At 41.0% G+C, this 21,987-nt stretch overlaps 1 protein-coding gene across 1 annotated transcript; it reads right to left on the bottom strand.

Annotated features, from left to right (window-relative positions):
• Positions 1-376: 376 nt before the first annotated feature.
• Positions 377-20,571, bottom strand: fam131c (family with sequence similarity 131 member C). Its single transcript, XM_040048054.1, is given in 8 exon segments — positions 377-986; positions 6,062-6,151; positions 6,441-6,513; positions 6,515-6,687; positions 13,585-13,669; positions 15,299-15,360; positions 16,858-17,097; positions 18,042-20,571. Coding segments are annotated over 7 exon segments (789 nt in total). The 5' UTR covers positions 16,889-17,097; positions 18,042-20,571; the 3' UTR covers positions 377-711.
• Positions 20,572-21,987: the final 1,416 nt, after the last annotated feature.

Genomic DNA, 21,987 nt, shown 5'->3' with positions numbered 1-21,987 from the left:
GCCACAGCACGCCGCGCGGCGAAGCTTCATTTTGTGTAAGCTTGTGCTAAAAGAACATCATGACAGGAAACAGCAACACCACCTTTCTCCTCTCCCTTCTCTCCCTCTCAAACACACACCGGCTGCACAGTATATTCTGTGTTCTTCTCACTCGGTTTTTTCTACGCTCTCCTCGTCTCTCACCGCTCCCTGCATCTGCTCTCAGCTCGCAGACAGGAAAGTGTGAATTATGGCTAATCACGGCTGAAACTCGGATAATTGGATGTGTGCTTACGTCACCTCTCTATTCACATGAGAAATCCTTAATTTATAAGCGAAACCTTTTCCTTCAGTTCACCTGTTAGAAGAAAAGAGACCACGACACAAACAAGACAGCCTTGTTCATCACATATATTAAAACATACTTTATAACAAGGTATTTACAGCATATTTCATTTGACTGTTCAGCTCTATATAACTACTTCATGTACATGGAATAAAAAATGTTTTTTTTTAATGTCACAGTCGAACTATGTACATTAACAAAACTATATGCCTTAGCTCTCAAGAAAATACTATCCGGATTCTTCTGAACCTTTTCAGAAAAGCCATTTACAGAGTCGCCTCTTAAATGTCTGCCTTTACTTCTCCTCTCACTCGTTGCTGGTGGTTGAGACTCCTTACACCGAGGCTCATTTTAGAGATTGCCATCAAGACTTATTTTTTTACAGCCTAGTTGTAAAAAACATCGTCCTCGGATAAGGAGCTGCTGTCTACGTGGCGGACAGCGGCTTCTGCAATCACAGTGCTTCTGTCCTGAATAGGATGATCTCTGTCCTGGGCGTTGGACATCAGGGAAGCGGAGCTGATTGGTGGTGGTGGAGGGGGGATCAGGTTGACTGCAGTGTTGTTGCCATACACCTGGGTGTGAATGCTGTACAGATGCTGAGGGACGCCAACGCTTCCACCATCAAGCAGGAACTGAGACAGGTAGTGGCTCTGTGCTGCTGTGGAGGGGTATCAGTATCAGTCAGATGGTAGCTTTGTAAAAACAAAAGGAAAAAAAGTATCTGGATTTCACAAACAAGTGAGTCATCACAGGTTGCTGTGACTTTTTAAGAAGGTCTTTACATGGAATGTGGAAATTGAACTGGATTATAACAAAAGACATAACTTTTATTGAAGCCGAAAAACAGAACAGGAACCAGACATGAAAAACCAGATGAATGAGAAACTAATCACAAAATCCTAAAGTGGGAAAACCAAATACACGAAAACCAGGAACACCAGGAACACATGAATACCTGAGACACGAGGAACTTGGAACACGGGGAGATATGGGAAAGTTAACAGACAAACTGACGGGGAACAAAGCAGAAGACACACACTATATACACAGAGGGTAACCAGGGAATACTACGGTGGCCCTGAGAGGCCAAACGGACTGCAACTTCAGAAAACACTTGCAAAAAGAAAAATGCTGCAAAAAAGAAAAACGCTGCAAAAAGAAAGACGCTGCACTGCAACTTCAAGAAAAACGCTGCACTGCAAAAAGAAAAACGCTGCAAAAAGAAAGACGCTGCACTGCAACTTCAAGAAAAACGCTGCACTGCAAAAAGAAAAACGCTGCAAAAAGAAAAGCGCTGCAAAAGCACACAAAGCACAACGGAAATAGGAAAAAAGACAACGGAAATGTTCCTGGGGAGACAATAACCCGACGGACCAGTTGCACGAACCAAAACAAGCTGTCTTTTTTTTTTTTTTTTTTTTTTTTTTTTTTAACCAAAACAAGCTGTCTGTCACTACCCGATCCGTACCGGAAACCCGATCGGTCACCCGCATGCGCAGGGGTTTTCTTCTTCTTCTGTTCGTTTAATGGCAGTTTACTCCCCAGTGTACGAGGATACCGCCACCTGCTGACTGAGCTAGTGAACCCTATTGTAAACTGAATTAGCGTCATCACAAACGTGTGTTACATTTGATTTAGTGATAATCGAGTGTGTTTATGCTTGTCTGTGTGGAGAGGATTGTTGGAATAGTGATGATGATGTCCGCTATCACTGTCAATTGCCAGTAAACACTTCATCTGGCTGATGAACCTTCACGTGACATATTATAAAGTCTGTATTATTAACTCTGTCATTAGGCACCATTCTTCTTATTTGACGGTGCTGTTGTTCAATAGGGGAACGCTCTCTGTTGAGGAGAAAAGAAAAACTTTGTTGCGGTTACGGATTATCCATTGTTTAAATGTCCCGGTAGTCAAAAAGGCTGAGAAATGCTAGGAGCTAAATGGGTGCTAACCGTGTCATTCAAATATATTGAATGTCGCAATGTTGGCAAAGAGAGGAAGTGACGTAAGATTTGCGCATGCGGGGTACCGTGCAACTGGTCCGTCGGGTTATTGTCTCCCCAGGAACATTTCCGTTGTCTTTTTTCCTATTTCCGTTGTGCTTTGTGTGCTTTTGCAGCACTTTTCTTTTTGCAGCGTTTTTCTTTTTGCAGTGCAGCGTTTTTCTTGAAGTTGCAGTGCAGCGTCTTTCTTTTTGTAGCATTTTTCTTTTTGAAGTGCAGTGTTTTTCTTGAAGTTGCAGTGCAGCATCTTTCTTTTTGCAGCGTTTTCCTTTTTGCAGCATTTTTCTTTTTGCAAGTGTTTTCTGAAGTTGCAGTCCGTTTGGCCTCTCAGGGCCACCGTAGAATACACAACAGAAGGAAGACACAGCTGAACCTAATCAGACATGACGAGTCAGGGAGGAAGCAAAACAAAATACACTCACACAGAACTATCACCATAAAACAGGAAACCAGAGACTCACACTGAGACGCAGATTGACAGAACATAAGGAAGAGAGTGAGCAAAAGATGTGACCGGGAAACAGATGAATGAACATGAAGACAGAACCAAACCTACACTGAATCATTACACTCTAAACGTGGGAGGCACGGGAACAAACCTAAGGGAAGGCTGAGGAAATTTGAGATGTCGGCCAAGAACTGCGAAGAAGATCACCAGGACCCCGCTGCCCTCTCTGCAGAGCATCTACCATCACAGAGTCCAGAGGAGAGCTGCCTCCATCCTTAGAGACCCCACACACCCCTCAACACAGACTGTTCGCACGGACTGTTTAGAAGTGTGAAATCCAGAACATCTCGACTCAACAACTCCTTCTTCCCCACTGCTATCAGACTCCTGAACAGCTAAACTACCTCAACCGCAATTTGCACATCAGAACAATCTGCACACTAAGTTCATCATTCACATTAAGCTCCTTTGTACATCCTTTTACATTAACAACTCCATATCTCACTTGTCTTCAATTACTTATTTTGTACTGATTTATCTTTCACTATTTTTTTAACCTTATTTATCTTAATACCTTGTCTTATTCTTATCCTTATTTATCTCGTTCCTTCGACCCTACCTAATTTGGCATTTGTGTATGGACAGCAAAGGAAGAATTTCATTGCACAGAGAAATGCTCTTTCTTCTGTACACATGACAATAAACACTTTGAATCTTGAATCTTTGAAACCTAAGACCTAGAAATCACCAAAATGTAACCAGAAACTAACTGAAACAAAGCATGACTCCATACTGTGACAATTAGGAGACGTTTCAGTTGGTGAAGTTTCCTTTAAGTTGGAATTTTAGGCAGTAAGTTTTTTTTTAATTTCCTTACAAAACAGCTAACAGAAAAAAGACAAAGAGTCATGCTAAACAGAAAGCACGTCCTCTTTTTGTTCTAAGGTTTTATGTGTAAGAACATCACAAAAAATAATCCAAACTAGATAAATACAACCTCGGCTGAACAACAACATGTGAGATGTTACACCGTATCTTATTCAACAAATACCAAGCCAAAATTCAGGAGTAGTGTGTGACAACCTGAGTTCATCCCATGACTCAATAGCTCCAGAAGCTTCAGCTGTCGTGAGTTTAAGTAACAGTTTTCTAGCTGACTATCAGCCTCTCAGTGGAGGAACTGTGGCCCACTTTTCCTTACAGTGTTGCTTCAGTTCACTGACACTTGTTGACATGTGTCCACACACAGTTTTCTTATGATCCCACTACACCAACTTTGGTGTGGAGATTATTTCATGGTGCAACGACTCTAAGGTGCCCAGGTGCTGCAAAACTCAAGTGCTCAAATCATCACCCCTGCATCACCGTGCTGTGCTGATATGCTCTTTTTGGTGTTGTGGTGCTGCACGTTATAGCCAAACACCATTGCTTAAGGCATTGCTTTGGTTTCCCAAAGTGTGGGGCCCGCCCCCTAGGGGTAGCACAGAGCCATTGCGGGGGGGGGGGGGGGGGTATGAAAAAGGTGAAAAAAACACAAAATGCTTGGACACTGTTAGCACGGGGCGCCCACACAAACGCAAACGCAGGAGATGAAGCATCGCTGAATATGTTTCCAAACCAACTTCATTCTAAGCCAAAAACTAGAAAATATGGTGAAGCATATCTTCCCTTTGGCTTCACCTGCACAAGTGCCGAGGTAGGTCTCCCCTGCAGAATTGGCTTTCCCTTCGTTAGGAGCAGCGCTGGGCTGTTCAAATCACGAACAAACAGTATCCCACGTTCTTGATTTTTAGTTCACAAACACTTGTTATAATAACTAACTACTCCTGACATTTTGGAGATGTTAGCTCTTTATACAGTAAAGTTACAGCGGGATACAAATAACATCAGGCTGATCCTGCCACGATTTGTTCCCCCGGTTCAAATCACGGACAAACAGTATCCCACAGTTGTTTATGTTTTTGAACCCATTTTGCACAGAGAGGCATTTTTGACAAATGTATTGATAGCAATGTTGAATATTAATACACAGGAAAAAAAACAACTACACGTAAAATAATCACACCGTGACGTCTCTGCCTTTCTAAATGGAGGGACAGTAACTGCGTGTGTATGTAAGCGTGTAAAATCTGAAGATAGTCAGATTAACAGTATTTTGTCTCTATCTGCCATATCTGCAATTCATCTCATGTAAACAATAACGTGGCGCACAGCGTGATGTGAAAAAGGGCACATACCTTTGACGTTGCGTGACTAACTCTGTATTCCTCGTCCACACGGAAACGCAAAAAAGCAGTTTTAAAAAAATCTCAAAATATGGGTGTGTGTGGTTGAAGGATGTGTTTGTGTGTGTGCGCGGGAGGGGTGGCGCGAACATTTTTCTTGTAAAACAAAGGGGGCCTAGCAAAAAAGTTTGGGAACCACTGGCTTAAGGCATAGCAAACTTAAGCAATGTTGCCATGTTTTTTTTATGCAATTTTAAAACCTGCAAGTACCAGATGATTTCGATTATGTCCATACACATAAAACCTTATATTTGAAAGAGGATGTACTTTGATTTTACAACGACTGGAAAGTGTAACAAGCCCAGAATTACATATTACAGACAAACATATATCAAAGTACTAAATATATGTATCTAGGAACATATTAGGAATCATAATTTCAGTGTGCTTTGAAGATGAAAAGTCTTCACCATTGGTAGTTTAAGATTTTAGATGTACACACCATCATATCTGAGGTAGTAGTATTCATTCTTGGGGTTACAGAATTTTTCTGCTGTAAAGTTTTAGCACCACTCACCTTCAAGCAATAGGTGCACACGGCATAAACAGTTCCTCTGAGATCTCCACCACTACTAGACAAAATAAATCCTGACACACTGATGACGTTTGATGTCAGGTAAAGTAACTGTCAGTCAGTTGGATTCTTTCATGGCTAATAGAGGACAGATTAATCTCCAAGCCAAAGCAGCAGTAACAAAATAAAGAAGACAACAGAGCAGCTTACATCACTATGCAGCTATAAATCAGGTATGTTGTGAAAGACAAATTCATTCTTTTATCTTTTATGTCTGTCTGCAAATAAAATCCATTGTCAACATTAAAGCAACGACTTGAAGGTAAAATTATGACTTTGGGATAATAATTAATCAAACCCAGACGGAGACCGTTAAAAAAGAAATGAATGCATTTGGTTCATTTGTATTCAGACACAATGGATCGGCCACGTTCGCAGCATGAAAAACAAAAATGAAATGCCGATAAAGGAGACACCAACCTTGTAAGCTGGTGGACGGCTGCTCTGTGTTGTCGCTCATGGACCACACGTTCATGGCTGCCTCAGCCAGGGCAAACTGCTCCGCAACACCTGCGAGACACAAGCCAAACAAACACATTTCGTGCTGCGCTTCTCAGAAGTCGATCAGTTGTTTTTCTTAAAGCACCACAAGACAAAAAAAAGAAAAGAGGGAAATTCAATAAGTGCACGAGGTTTGAGTCACGGTCATCAGACGTTCTAAAGGTTATTGATTTTTGTAGATGCTCCCTCGGCACAAACCAATCACACAAAAACAATGTTGGGAGGGATCACAGCATCGCTTCATCTCCACAGAAAACATCTTGTTTTTCCTCCTATGAAACTCATCCGTCTGCCTCACCTGCAGCGAAGCGAGCTTCTTTGAACTCGTCCGTCATTTGGGAATAAAGCTGTTCGTCTTCCTGCAGCTCGGCCTCCATGCCCCCCCCAGGCGCCGCCTCCTCTACCCCAGGCCCCACTCCATCCACCTCCGCCTCCCCTGGCTTCACCGCATCCACCCCAACCCTTCCATTCAATCAGGTGCGCAACTCGCCCCTGGGCCATTGCCGTCGGCTTGGTGATGTGTTCCTTTATTGTGGCCACCAGACCTAAATAATGGAAGGAGGACAAGAAGGGATGAAGCTCAAGATTAGATTTTGGTTGTCCAGGGTGAAAAGATGGAGCATGCAGTAAGTGTGGTAACGAAGGAATAAGAGAAAGTAATTGAGGGGAAGGCAATGTAAAGATGAAATAGCTCCATGAAAATGATGTAGAGTAGGAAAGAGATGAAAACAGCGAGAAACGAAGCATGTGAAATCTAATAGAGGGCAAGAGAAAGGTGAACTATAATGAGATGGTTGTTGTTTGACATGAAATTCTACAGCTTTGCATAATTCAGGCTTGAGGGTGAGCATTTATTCTTGATTTGCATAACATGAACCATGAAAAGAAGAACTTCTACTCCTGCCTTCTTATGTAGCGAGCCACTGAAACGAAACTGGACAGAACAGAAATGAGAGCATTGCACGCCTCAGGCAGTTCTTGTTTATAACTCTCAGCACTTTAACAGTATTGTATGAGTCTCACTTAGATAGAAAACCATTGAAACAAAAACTGTGTGACATTTATCATTTTATTAGATCATTTCAGTCTGTTTGGACTCCTTTGTAGTTAGATAGACATCATAATTGTTAGCTTAACCAGAAGGATCCCACAAATCAGGTGCATTTCCCTCTGATCTTTGAATATTGCCATAAATGGAGTCTTGTCAAGCAATATCAAGTCTCCGTGTTCCCATATCTCTACGCTAATGTGTTATTCATAACCTGAGGAATCACCGGGCAAAACCTCAAAGGATCCATCGTTTAATTTAATCAAAGGAGACAAAAGTTGAAAGGTCTTCGGAAAGGACGAGTTAAAGTCAAATTGACAAAGGACAAACAAAGGAAAGGTTGAAAAGGTAAAGGTCAAAAAAAGAGATGAATTTATGGAAAAAGCAGAAATAAAATGTTAAGACTACAGAAGCTTAGAGGAAAACCAAGGATTAGAAATCAAAAGGTGACTTTGAGGATTGAGAAATGATGTAAATAAGATAAGGGATCCAAATGTGCTGGACACCTGGGTTCAAGCTGAGAAAAAAAACATTGGTATCACTTTTTCTTCTTTCCCTTCTGAGCTCAACACCTACTTCTCAGCGTTTTGTTGTACACTGTGACACCCACTTCCGTCTCATGCTGCGTTCACTCAGTGACGACTCTTTTTTTGCGGCTCTTTTCTGGCTGACTGTTGATGTGGGAAAAGCTATATTTGCATCTATTTATGTTATGTGCACACAGCAATAAAATCCCATCTGTTTTCCAAACGGGGTATTTTGCAATAACTGTCAACACTGCGTTATGAAACGGACTAAATCATAATAGGCTGACATAGCTCAACCTATTTGTTCCCGGAACGCAGTGGGCAGAAGTAAGCCAGGCATGATTTTCGCTGTTAATCTGTAGGTACAGTGCAGACAAGAAACAGTGTTTAAGGGACCGCCAGGTCCATGGGAGGCTGATGCACAGTGTGCTGTTTGGAGCTACTGACTGTGCTGCTGCTGCTGCATGCCTCTATACAGGCCTGTTATTATGTTTCTGAAAAAAAAAGACAAAAAAACCTACAAAATGTCACATTTGCATTGTCTCTGTGTGAAGAGAAGTAAAACATTTTCATGAGTTTGCACAGTTAACTGAAAGGGCTTTTTCAAGATGTTATTTTTGTCATCCTCGCTTTTATTGTTTCAGATAATTCTCCTTATCACAGAAGTCTTTTTGAAAACTTCTGAAACATATGCTTGTCTGAGTCAGCCTCAATTATTGCTGGGCGTTGAAAGCAATGAGCCTATTAAGCAGTTGTGAGTGGAGCACAAAAGGCAGTGATATTGTCCTTCTTTGCCTTTAGTTTAGCATCTCACCCTATACCCAGCTTGCCTGTTAAGATTACTGGAACCATATGGATCCTGACAATAACAGCAGACACAAAAAATTCATTTATATTTCTTTAAACAGGAAATGATTTTTTCTCATTATTTTATGCCATTCTGTAAAGCTGTAAGAACAATAAGGTTATACTGTATGATTGACATTTATGCTAACGGAGTGAACTGGGATATATAAGAACTGAATCAGTTGATTTATAGTTTTTAAATGCAGACAGAGACCATTCATGGATGTACTGATGTACTGAAGGAGGGCATGCAGAGGCTTGGTTAAATGGTGATTAGCCTTTAGCTAGGCAGTCGGCAATTAAAGAGAAAAAAATCTCCCTCAAGACCTGGTAGAGACCAAAAACGTAGCTGAGGTGAAGGGCTAGCAGGCTCAGAGGTACAGAGGATGGATGGTGGATATGCTGGACAGAGGATATTGGATATGGAGCTTCCAGACAGGAGGAAAAGAGGAATACCACAGAGAAGATTCATGGATGTAGAGAAGGAGGATATTAATGTGAGGGAGGTGGATCCCAGGGATAGGATGAGATGAACTGCTGTAGAAAGAAGGGAACAGCTAAAAGGAGAAGCTCGTAGTAAATGAAACAAACAAACAAGCTGATACAAGGCTACGGTCCAGTGGCTCCATGTTGCAGTAGTTAACACATAGGTCTAATATGCAAAACATCCCTTGTTTGAGAACTCGCATGCCGACCCTTAGGGGGTCACACGTTAATGTGTTCCTAGTGTCCTAAGTTCCAAGTCTGGATAAATGGCAGGGTTGTGTGAGGAAGGGCATCTGGTGTAATATGTGTCAAATCAAATATACCAATCCATCTGCTGTGGTGACCTCATGGGAAATAAGGGGGCAGCTGAAAGTACCTACCTAACAAAGGATAGGACCGTGATGCTTTTATGATTTAAAAAACCCACATAGCTTTTAAGAGTCTGCTTTAAGCCATTTCCACAACTGGTTTGCTTGTCGCCAGCTATTTTCTCCACTAATGTCTCCCCTTTATCATTTACTGTAGCCGACTGGCTGCTCAAATCCATTTGCTAACTATGCTTTTTGCTCTGTTTTTGATCCCACATTCAAAGTCATTTGATACACACATACACAAGCTTTAAATTGGTGTAGAGCTGGCATTCCTTTTAAAATATTGAATGGTTCATGCAAACCAACATTTTCAACCAATGGTTTTTTGCTTGAGTTTTTTTTTTTAACTTTATAAAGTTGGCCTTAAACACATTATTGCACAACATGGGCAGCTTCAGTAGAGGTGACTGTGGAAACAAAGTAAGCAGTCATAAAAATGAAACTGACAGAAAATATGTAAGAGTCACTTTGCTGTTAAAAATGAGTCACCGCTAAAATAAGACAGGAAATGAGATGATAAATGAAACATTTAGCCATGTTTAGCATGTCAGAGGCAACAAGCATATCAACAATAATCTGAAATTCCTTGGGGACTGTAATAAATGATTCAATGTCTCATTTATTGCAATCAAGATAGTGGTACTACTTAAACAACCAATAAGTCTGGAGTAAGTGATTTTATCAAATAAAAACCAAAAACATATACTGTGTTGTGTGGAGCACGACTTCCTGGTGTGCTTTGTTTATGAGCAAACACAGACAGATGAATAAACTGTGGTTTTAAAATCTGGAGCTGTAGTGTGGGTTTTGCATTGTTGGGGGGTATTTAAGTATTCATTGTTACCATTAAATGAACCTGCTAACAGCTCTGTAAGGCTCTAAATACAGGCAAAGGGGTGCTCTGTGTATTTACCATGGTTATAGTCTTAAAGGAAGTAAATTTGGCCACTGTGAATGGACAGACGTCCATGTTCACACTAATCTATCGTGACAAGCAGGGGCGCCTCCAGACTTTTTTCATACCATGGCCATATGGGGGCCACTAAAAATATTGGGGTGGCACACCAACAACAGAACTTCCAGTTTTATTTCATGTAGGAGTGTGACCTGTTGCCTGTCTCTATGTTGTCTCCATATCTCTATGCACTGTTCATGGGTTAGCATTACCTTTTGCTGCAGCCTTACTACATTATTACCAATATAGCACAGTCTTGCCAGGGTGGGCCACTGAGGAAGGAGCAGCAAATTAAGTGCAATATTTAGGGGAGCTCCTGAATGTTCCTTCAAAGCCACCATCAATTCTGTATATTAAGCTGTAACTTTGTATTAAATAAACTGCCGGGAACATTCAGCTCGCTTCAAGATGAACAATTACATTTTATGTAGCCACTGTAATAGAGATTTTAAAACACGAAGTTGAAGTGCTGTGTTAAAAATCTGCATTAACTGAACTTAAACTGGAGTCTTCATAAGTTTTTAATTTGTTAAACTTGTTAACTGAACTCAAGAAAAACCTAGGGCATTAATTTTGATCTATAACTGTAGGCAAATGTGCTCTTTGTTTACTTTTTCTCATTTAGAAGAGTTGGTTTGACGGCATGCAAATTTGTCCCATTTATTTTCACTTGCACTGATCTGGTCTAAAATAGCCTTCAGAGCAGTTTGCCTTGTTTTCATTGCTGTAAGTAGAGACAGCCATTACTAAATTTAATATTTATTAAAAAGAAATGGCATGTTCAAAATTTTTGTATGTTCTTCAAATTGCACACAGAAAGACTAAAAGGTCTGCTAATGGGCTGCTTCTTTTGAGATGTGATTTAATGAGTTCACTTTGACTAAAGTGCTGGAGAAAGCTGTTATCAGCTTCAGACCGAAAAGCTAAGCTTCCTATTAGATTGAAGCTGAGTTACAGAAGTATTTTAGTCTGTGCATTTTTTAAAATTTTAAATGACCTTTTAGAGATTAGTACCCTTATCTACAATATGCATAATATTCTAACTGCTCAGTTTGAGCACTGTCAGAAATAAAAGTATTGCTCTGTAATTATTAAAAATCTTATTCAGCTGACAGAATTGTTCTAGTTAGGGTGGGGGACGCACCATCCTCACCAGCTTCACTTTTAAGGTGGGGTCCCTCAGGGATCCATTTTTGGTCCACTTTCTGTTTTCATTGTATATGCTCTGCTTGAGTTTAATCTAAAAACAAACAAACATGATATTTCATTTTACTGTTATGCAGATAATTCACAGAATTATCTGCTTAAAATGCAAAACCGTGGCTCTTCTGAAGGCCCTACTGGACTGTCTGGTCTGTGTCAAAATGAATTGCATTCAATTTTCTTACTTTAAATGAACAGAAGTGATTTTTTTTTGGAGCACCTGACACCCACTGGACTCAGACCTTTAAAAATCTATTTAAAAAACAAACAAACAAAACCTCTGTGAAGAACCTGAGAATGACCGGCGGCAGCTCTTTTCCTTTTGATAAACAGATAAATGCTGTTGTTAAAGCTAGGCTCTTTTAGCTTCTGGGTACTTAAAAGGTGAGGCTATTTCTCTGCTCGACAGACTTTGAAAAAGGCTATTCATGCCTTCATTTCGTGACTTGACTGTTGTAACAGTCTTTATTCACCTGTCAGTGAGTTGTTGCTCAGTCTGCAGCTGGGCTAAAATGTTTGGGTCTTAACAGATCAACCATATTGATTTCCTTTTATCGGCCCCATTTTTCCCGCTGATTTTAAGTCATTGCATGGATTGTGCCTCCTTACTTCTCTGATCTTTTTTTTATTTTAACTTTGCACACTCCCACTAGATCTGCTGAGCAGATCCTTTTAGCTGTACAGACGTCCAGATAAAGGAGATCGGGCCTTTACAGTATCATTAATGAACTGTGACTGCACAAAGCTAGCAAGAATATGCTTCTAGTTTTATGGTTTTAATTAAATCTAAAGTAATGACAGGACAAGCAGATTGGTGTTTACAATTGACTTTACCCAGCCACAGCAGTCAAGCAAGAGCTTCTGCTAGGAGGTGGCAACAGCATTTACTGTTATAGCCTGCAGAACTGCTGTATACCACGATGAAAGAATCAGCAGCATTATATAAACTGAAGTTTAGTTGTGATTATGACTACCTTTCAAATGACACTGAATTCACTGAGCACCTTCATACTCTGATAGTGCGAAGCCTATTTCATTTTAAAGACCAGCGTAAACATACGTGTAGAAAAACACTGCATGTTTAGTAACACAGGGTTTCTATGAATAACAAAACTGTCATTTCTTTTTCAGTCCAATATTATTGCAGCTTTGCAATCTGATGAAGACTTTAGCTTCCCAGAGTTACTAACAGCGCTTTAGCACCATTGGCTCTTAATACAATCACGTCAGCCTGACGCATTCATCAAACAGCATCATACAAGGAGAATAAAAGCAGCAACGGCTGCTCAATATTATTCAAAATGCAATTACAGTGGTACAATAATATTTGCGTTAGCACAGTGTGATCTCATTTAAGCAGTTAGGATGTCAGCTCCACGTCCACAGAATTTACAGTGCCAATTTAAGTGATGACTGAAGACTGATTAAGATTGAGTAAATGTTAAAAAGCCTTTTGATTCTTTTTTTTTATATCACGGAGCCTCTCAAAGCAGGTGCCAGCATCTCAGCCGTCTTCCTGAATGTCTGTATTTGTCTATTGCATTCATGAGGTTTTCATGGCCTCCGTAATTATTCTGTCACTGTAATAAAGAAGCGTTCACTCGGAAAAGTTCAGCAAGGCATAACACATTAACCGAGATAATGAACCCCCCGCTGAGCGGGGGAAGCAGTCGAGATGAGGCAGACAGACGCAGGATGGGGAAAGGAGGAAGAAGACGAGGAGCAGGAAGCCAGAGTTAAAGGTGGAGAAGGAAAAAATACACATGGATGAAGGAAATATGTGTGCTGCTTGGCATTACTGTGTATGAGGGAGTAAGGAAAGACGGAAATGACATTTTAATCTCCCGTAGTTACAAGCACAGTGACTCATGATGAAGCACGCAGGAATTAAACACAGCATGAACTAAACACGTGTGTGTGTGTGTGTGTGTGTGTGTGTGTGTGTGTGTGTGTGTGTGTGTGTGTGTGTGTGTGTGTGTGTGTGTGTGTGTGTGTGTGTGTCTCACCCAGTAAAGAGGATGTGGCCAGCTCTGCAATGTCATAGCGACTGGTTTTATCTGATACGCTGCCATTGGAGGGATTCTGGTCATCCTGCACAGTATAATAGCATAAAAAAAGGGATTTATATTCATTACTTCTCAGGACTGAGCTTCCTTTTAGGTTGCCATCAATGCATTTATGACATCTGACCTAATTCAGGGGCAGGGAACTGCAAAAAAACAGTAGATGCAAACATATGCATGCAACAGAACATTTGCATACACCCTCTTCCAGCAACCGCATCCAGTCACGTTGAGCCTCAACCCACACTATTCCCACTTTTTTCTTCCTGGCAAAATGGTGATAATGACAATAACAGTCCCTCAGTAATCACACTCAGCCTGAATAAGTTGCAGACAAAAGGTATTATAAGCGTGTCTGCTGTTTACACCCAAGAAGCTGCAATCAATACAGACTTGGGAGGTACTTTTCAAACAGTGTTCTCTTGGTTTTAGTATTTTTGAACTGAGAGTAAGCTGACGGTGTAAACTGTTCACATTAGAGCATAGATAAAGGTTCCACTCCAGACTGCTGGAAACCAGTTCAAATCCACTTGTACAGATATTACGGTTTTTCATGTATAACAATAAATGACATTCACATTTTGTGCATCACAGAAAGGCGGTTTCCTGATTTCCTATCGTTTTTCAGCATTCGAAAAAATATTTCAGTTTTCTACAATATGATTTTTTTTTCCCTTTGGTACAGACAGGCTGCATGTTTTTGGGATGTGTTCAATTTCAGTTTTGTACAATCTACGCGAGTTGATAGCTTAATGTTACTGCTGGAGGTCCAATCTATTTTTCCCCATTACATCCAAATGTAGATGCTCTTTTGCTTTACAAAAGCAAGTGAAATCTTCATCTCTTCAAATTAGGGTCCCCAGTTTTCACCTTGATAGACAATAGCAGTCATTTATCCTCAGAAAATAACCTGCCTGGAGCAGCACGCATTTTTGTTTTACCATTGTAGAAGAAATTAGAAATCGAGGAATTCACCAGGACTGAATATTTGACCAGTTTGACTGGGTAGGCTTTCAACAACACTTTTAACACGTGAAATAAAAGTTTAGGGTAAGTTACTGTAGTTGCAGTGTTTCAGTGTATGAGCTGTAACTCGTGGTTTTTGAGAAATACGCCACTGTTGTTCCCTTTGTAGAGGCAAATCAAAACCTCACAAAACCAACATGTTTGCTTGTAAATTGATTTATTTCAGATTTCCATAACAGTAATTAAAAAGTTCATATAGATTCCTTTAAACTCAATTTCACTTGAAGGTTTTAATACATGTGTTGTTTTATACATTTTTTACAAAATGATAATTGTGACATCGCTAACACGAAGATTATTCCTTAAAACATACATAAAAATATTAAAGGGTTACAAAAATGGAGAGACAGCAGGACAAAAATGTTTTATAATAATTGAGAATTTGTAAATGTTGTAACATTTGTGTTACGGGTATAGAAAGAGCTGCCAGCATATTAGATGTCATCATAAATTGAGCTGGTCCAGCTAATGATGATATCATAGGGAGATAATTAGCTAAACTATGATCTGTGTTGTTGGTTTTAAAAAGGTTTTAGCTAGTAATGACAGCCATTAAAGCTACCATTAAAAATCTAAAAGGGCGTATTGACAAGTTGATGGGGGGGGGGGGGGGGGGGGGGCTTCCACTTACCTTGGCAGGGGATGACTGACCCTCCTCGGGGTGGTGCAGTGTTGATACAGGAATGCTGATCTCTGTAGGGAGTGACAGACAAACCCTGGTGTTACACTTGGAGCGTACGTGTCTAGGCTTCCTTTGTGTGTGTCGATGTGCTTCCAGGGGTCAAGTGAGCCTCATATATAAATGATGAGATGGAGACGGCTGAATCCTGTTAGAGTCATTTAACCAAAGCCTCTCTGCATATTTAGCTCGTCCCCAGCTCACACTGTTTGCTTTCTAATTGATGGTGATGAGGTTCGTATGAATGACAGGAGGAAATGAAGTGCAGGCCCGTGCGATGGCGAATTAACATTATTAGAAATGTCAGACGCACACACACGCTCACACATTAGGGGTTTTCCCACGGGAGGTGCCTTCAATACAATTGGGTATTGCTATGGAAACGCTACAGCAAGAGGTGACTAGTGATGCCCTTCCATTTACTTGCCAGCACACTTTTACACATGCACACACACACTGGTGCACAGGGCTGTATCTGCTCTCTGGCCTCATCGGATCCTATCAGCAGGTCAAGAAACCCCATTGCGATTCCTGATCCAATACACTGTCCTTGTGGGGTTAAATCCCACACTGATTCACTCCCATACACACACACCTGTGCACGTACACACAACACACACCTCCGCTGCTCTCTTATCTGTTTGTCTGGATCCTCACAGCTGCCTTCTCTCTTTCCTCCCAGCTTGAAAGCGCTGCTCACTCTGTCACCTTTGTCTCACAAAATATTTTCAAACAGCACTCGGCGCTCCAGCTGAAAATAATATATAAGACTGCAGTATGATGTTAATATTTTGTCATGTAAAATATAAAGGGAAAATATTAAGTAGACTGCTGTTCTGAGGTATCACAGACACCTCACATCTGTCTTCGATGCTAGTGAACCTTTATTTTTGACAGCATAAATTACTACCTATGTTCTCCCTGGAAGAGGCCCTGCATTCAGCTGAGGTATTGTTATTTCATCTAGGCAGCGCTGGAACACTAACTTATTTCCCCCAGAAGCAGAGACAGTGAGCAAACACAGTAGGAGAGAAAATAAATTGCAACCCAAGTCACATCTTCAAGTCACGACAACTTGGAATCGGCTTCTGACGAAGCTCTGACATCCTACAGCTACAATTGTCCTTCACTGATCCACACAAGCCTCGTCATCAGCCTCTTCTCCCAGAGTCTTTATTCTAAAGCAGCCTCAACAGATTCGCTCGAGGATAGATAAGACATCAGCTTAAAATAAGTTTCTGGATTCGCATGATGGAGTGCATTGTAAACATGCCTCAAAGTGTGATTCAGGTGGTCTTTCTGCTGTTAGAACTTCAGGAATATCTGCCAAAATCAGAAATCAAACATTTTCCATGATTTTCCACGTCCTCACGTGCATAGTTATTCCTGAAAGGCATAATGCAACTTTCTGAAACAGCCTGTGAATGCTGTCACATTATCTTCAAGGCTGATTAAACCCTCAGACATACACACAGATGAGGAAGAGCAAGCAGGTGGAGTCGGGCACTGACCTTTGTGACCTTTGCAGAGGCAGGCACCCATGGTCTCGGGACGGCAGGGGCGGTTATCTGTTCACCATGGTGGGTTGAGGATGAGGAGCGAGCTACAGAGAGGAGGGAAGGGAGCGAGGAAGGCAGCAGTGGAAGCAGAAGTATCAGCAAGCAGAGGAGCAGAGGGAAGTGAGAAACTGTGGTGGTGGTGTGTGTGTGAGTTGGGGGGTAAGTAAGAGTGAATGCCTGGTGAGCTGTAGGCTGAGGCACTGCTCCATACAGGAGAAGGGAGGTGAGAGAGAGAGAGAGAGAGAGCAACAGACACGAAGTGTGGGGAGGGGGGACACAAAGAAAAAGAGACAGAGAGAGAGGAAAAGGGGGGAGAAAGCATGAATGTCTGTTTGGTGACGATTTGAATCCCCTCCCCACTCTTTCGTCTATTCTCCTCCCAGTCTTCATGCTGCTGTATATATTTGACTTCACACTGTGACAAGAGGGCTTATTGATGGAGGTATGTAAGTATGTTGTGGGACAAATAATATTAGATAGATAGATAGATAGATAGATAGATAGATAGATAGATAGATAGATAGATAGATAGATAGATAGATAGATAGATAGATAGATAGATAGATAGATAGATAGATAGATAGATAGATAGATAGATAGATAGATATTTGATTCACGACTTAAACTATGTTTCATGCAGAAAGTGCAAAATGTTTAAGTGCAGATTCTGGTGGATCTCACTCATTTTTACGCAGTCATTTCCATTTCTATCTTTTGACCACGAAGGGCAGACAATCTCTTATTACATTGTGTGCATATGACATCGTATTTAAGACAACAGCACTAAAGAAGCAACCAGCCCGACTTTTCCGAATGCAAAACGGGGAGGAAAACACGTACAGGGTGGTCTTAAAAACGAAAAGAAGGAAAACGACTGAAGAAAAACAAACAAAGCAACACAAAAACAAGAAGACACCAAACACACATCAGAAGCACTCACACAAGTTCAGAGGAGAGAACCCCGACAGACGACAAAGAAATAGTTGGACCTTATACGAGGGACGAGGGGGAAAGCGCATCAGTTCACAGAAGGACAGCAGACCAACAGCGCACACTGCACATAAATTATATATCTATATATATATATATATATAGATATATAATTTATATGTTTTCCTTTGCAAATTCTGTCTCACCTGATTAATTTCTCCGGGGATATGAAACTTTTATGGATGATATTGAAGCCAAATCTTCCTTTAAACGCATTTTTGTGGCGTTATTGAGATGCCTTTGAGACGATCTTCTCTCTGAACTTGCCAGCCTGAGCTGAATGTTCAGATTTTCTTGCCCTTGCTTAAACACAGCATTTAAACACAGTGGCTCATTTCACCTGGAACGATTTTTTTCTTTCTTTCTCGACTCTTCTTGTCCTTGTGTGTTTCGCAAGTTGGTCTCAGAGCCCGGTGCCTGCTGGCACAGTAGTAACCGGGGCTTTGCTGACATCACCCGCAGCAACGTGGGGAAAATCCTGTTGCCGTGGCAACCACGTTGCTCCGTACTTTTGAAGCGTTTTGCTGTAATTGGACGGGGAAAGGATGCAAAGAAACATTATCTGATGAACATGGGAGGACTGCGCTGATAAAGTTAGAGAAACAGCAGACGCTGACCTCAAACATTCAAGCAAATCGTGCTGCGTTTACGTTCCCTTTAAAAGAAACAGTGCTCTTTGTATTTTCTCCAAGGGCAGATCATTTCCACTAAGCCCAAACTCCACAGGGTATTCCTTCATATACATTCCCAGAGACCCTACCTCTCAACCATACAATAAATAACTAACTGAAAATATAAGTGAGCCTTGAAGTTGCACATTGGAGAAAGAAGATGGGGTGAAACTCGATGTTTGGAAAAGAGAAGTTCTTTCTGGCTAATTTGACACAGAGATAAGTATGAGCTGATGAGTAGCTTTACAGAATAATATAATCAATGAGCTGCTTTAATTAAATGAAATCCCGATTAAAAACTGTTGACCTTCACTGACGTTTTTCCAGAAAATTGTGCTTCAGGATAACTTAATGAACCCTAACATCTCATCTAGAAATGACAGATGTTCCTCCAAAAATCTAAGGACCTCTGAGACCTTCTGCTAACAACCAGTGAACACAGTGAAGAAAATTCCTCCTTAAACATAGTGAAGAAACCACACACCTTCAAGAAAAAGAGACCCCTCACTGATCCATTCAGCTCCCCTAAAAGAAACCTTAAGATGAAAATGAAAAACTCGCTACTTCAAATTTAGCCTATTCCAGCCGCAGGAACCCTTCCGAGCCCCTCAAACCTCTTTCAGGGCCACAGGACCAGTCTCAAGGAGGGCTGTAATATGTTCACTGACCCTTTTAATACACTTTGGGGGCTCTGAAATCCCTCCAGAAACCCTTTGAGAAGCTCAAGGAATCTTATTATTCCTTTAAATAATTCTGAACCTGCTCTGGAACATTCTTAATAATGTCTGCTGTAGTCCCAGACTCCCCCATGTCCTTCCATCCCATCATGAAACGCTTGGTGAAAGGAATGGGGTCAAGGTTAGGAGCAGCCTGACACCTTGTGGCAAAAAGGCAAAAGTGCATGAGAAACTTGGAAGGCTGTGTTACCACCTTTCATGACATTTGTGTTTCAGTTGCTTGTAAATGTATTGTTAAACCAAACAAGGTGCGTGGTTAAAGCAGCCGGAGCTTGGATATTAGACAGGAAGAGCTTAGGGAAGTGTTTCATGAATAATTCAGACCAGCAGGTGGAAGTGTTCACTAAAGCCCCAAGGGTCAGATCCCACTTCTCACCTTGCATGTTGAAGAAAAGTCAATTCCTTTGCTGTTGCATATTCACATCAGCTCTTTACCACGCCTCAACACGTCTCAGTGCCGGCTGCTGTGCAAACCTTTTTTTGTCACCGTGTGCAGTTGTTAGACAGCGCCAATAAAACCGGCCTCTTTATGGTCCTTTGGTGTGACTGAATCTCTGTCCATCAAACGAAACCAATCTCGAGTAGGCTTTGAGGGGAATGTGGGTTTTTGCTTAGTAGTCGAGGAGAGAGCAGAAAGAGAAGGAGGAATGTCTAACATCCACATACGCGTATGCGATTCTCCTCAGTGGGAAGCCACAATCATTCAGCAACAGTCATTTCTGTCATCCCTCGCGGCAGAGAGAAAGTTGGATGCCTTTCAGTACTGGATGATTCGGATGATGCACAGTGTACTCAACATGAAAGTTGTTTTTTTACTTCATGCAGCCAAGTTTTGATTGAATACAAGTGTGATTACTTTGTTGCTCTTATTGCAAAGCAAGTAGTCATTCAGCTTCTGGGGAAATTCAACCTCTGTTTGCTGCAGTCTGTGTCAATGTGGGAATTTCCAAGGATTAAAAAAGGGAATGAATTAAAAAGCCTTTCTTGGACGATTACTTTTTAATCCTTTAAAAAGCTGTCCACCCGCCATGCTTTTTCTGTTTTTTAGATCCACTTTTGAATGTTACAGCAGTCCTTCAGTGAGAGTCAGTGGGAGCCCAGAGAAAATTCAGCATTTCAAGAAGAACGAGAATCAAACATGTGACCTCAATGAGGTTTAAATGTGCAGCCAACAATAACATCAGGCCTGACGATCTTTGACAAAGACTTCTTTGGCGAACACAATAGACATAAATAAAATGGAGAAACATTAAAACAAGTGAAAGATGAAAATCTGTACTAAAGTTAATGTTAGCTTAAAGCAAAATATACCCATTATTATTATAGTTATGTCTTACTTTGTGCAAATTATGATGTTAAAATTCAGTCTGGTATCTAAAAAAAAGTTTTTTAAAAACACAAATCATGTCATTTAATATAGGATAAGCTCACGCGTCACACGTCAAAATTTGAATATCAAGGATCATGAGACCTGCAGACCATAACCTGACAGGACAGAAAGCAAACTGGTTTCATTCAGTCTTAGTCGATTATATTATACACTGTCTTCACAACACATACAACTCAACACTTCTTCTTTTACTGCTCCCTTAAGGTGTGACCACAGCAGATCATCTGTCTCCATCTCACCCTATCCACAGCATCTTCTTCTGTCAAACCAATATCTTACTTCACTATAAACATGAATCTTCTCTGTGGTCTTTCTCATCTCCTCCTGCCTGGTTGCTCTATATATTAGGCATCCTTTGTTCTTTATATCCTCTTCTTCTCGTCTGTCCTCACACCAACTCTGGAGCATGACAGCCCTCACCTCCATTACTTTGAGTAATATAACTGGATCTTTTTCACTGTGCATTATTTGACTAAGATTTTGGCTTGCTGTGTGACACAGACCATCCAAGAACTTTGGCTTCAGTTTTGATGAGTGAAATTCTATTGCTTTGTTAGTCTGGTACCAAGCTATTTAGCATTGCACCAATATGATATATGGATGCAGCTTGCTAACCAAGCTAGCTAGTATTAGCTGAGAAGTAAGCCCGCTACCCTTTCGTAGTAATGTAGAATTTGACTTCAAAACACGAACAGTGAAGCTTTAAAATGCAGAATCTAAGACTGGACTTGGGTAATAGCTAGTTAGCCTTTTCACACTGCTGCACTTATTTAACACATCCTTTTTTATGAGGCATCTCATGTTACATCATGCCATGTTGCTCCCGAGTTCTCCATATTGGATGTGCTACACTGGTTGCTAGGGAAACATATGTATTACTCAAGTGATTGGCAGTGATTCCTGAAAGTTTCCAGATCTCACTGCGTACAACTGGTTACAAAGAAGATGATGTGCCAAAAGCCTGCCAGATTGCCACAGTTGCCAGTTTTTCATGTTTGTCATGTTTGCCAGATGGTTGTGGACCGGGTCTAGGCTTGCGTGACCTGAGTCTTATTCACTTGATCCTACATTGTTACCAGGATTGTTACATGCCCAAAATGGTGGAAAAGTATCTATAAAACCTCAATAGACTGCTAAACTACTCAGAGTGTATCTTACCTCTTGTCCTATAACAGCAAGCCCCCTCCTCAACCCTGAATTGGTCAAGTGGTTAAGACAATGCATGGTTGGACAAATTACCCTCTTCTTGAAATTTAGAAGCGTCTTGTGTATTTTTCTAATAGTGGAAAATGTC

The sequence above is a fragment of the Simochromis diagramma genome, unplaced genomic scaffold, assembly GCF_900408965.1.
Source record: "Simochromis diagramma unplaced genomic scaffold, fSimDia1.1 OVJJ01000387.1, whole genome shotgun sequence".
Lineage (NCBI taxonomy): Eukaryota > Metazoa > Chordata > Actinopteri > Cichliformes > Cichlidae > Simochromis > Simochromis diagramma.
The sequence above is the reverse complement of the archived record's forward strand: the minus strand, read 5'-3'. Positions and strand labels throughout refer to the sequence as shown.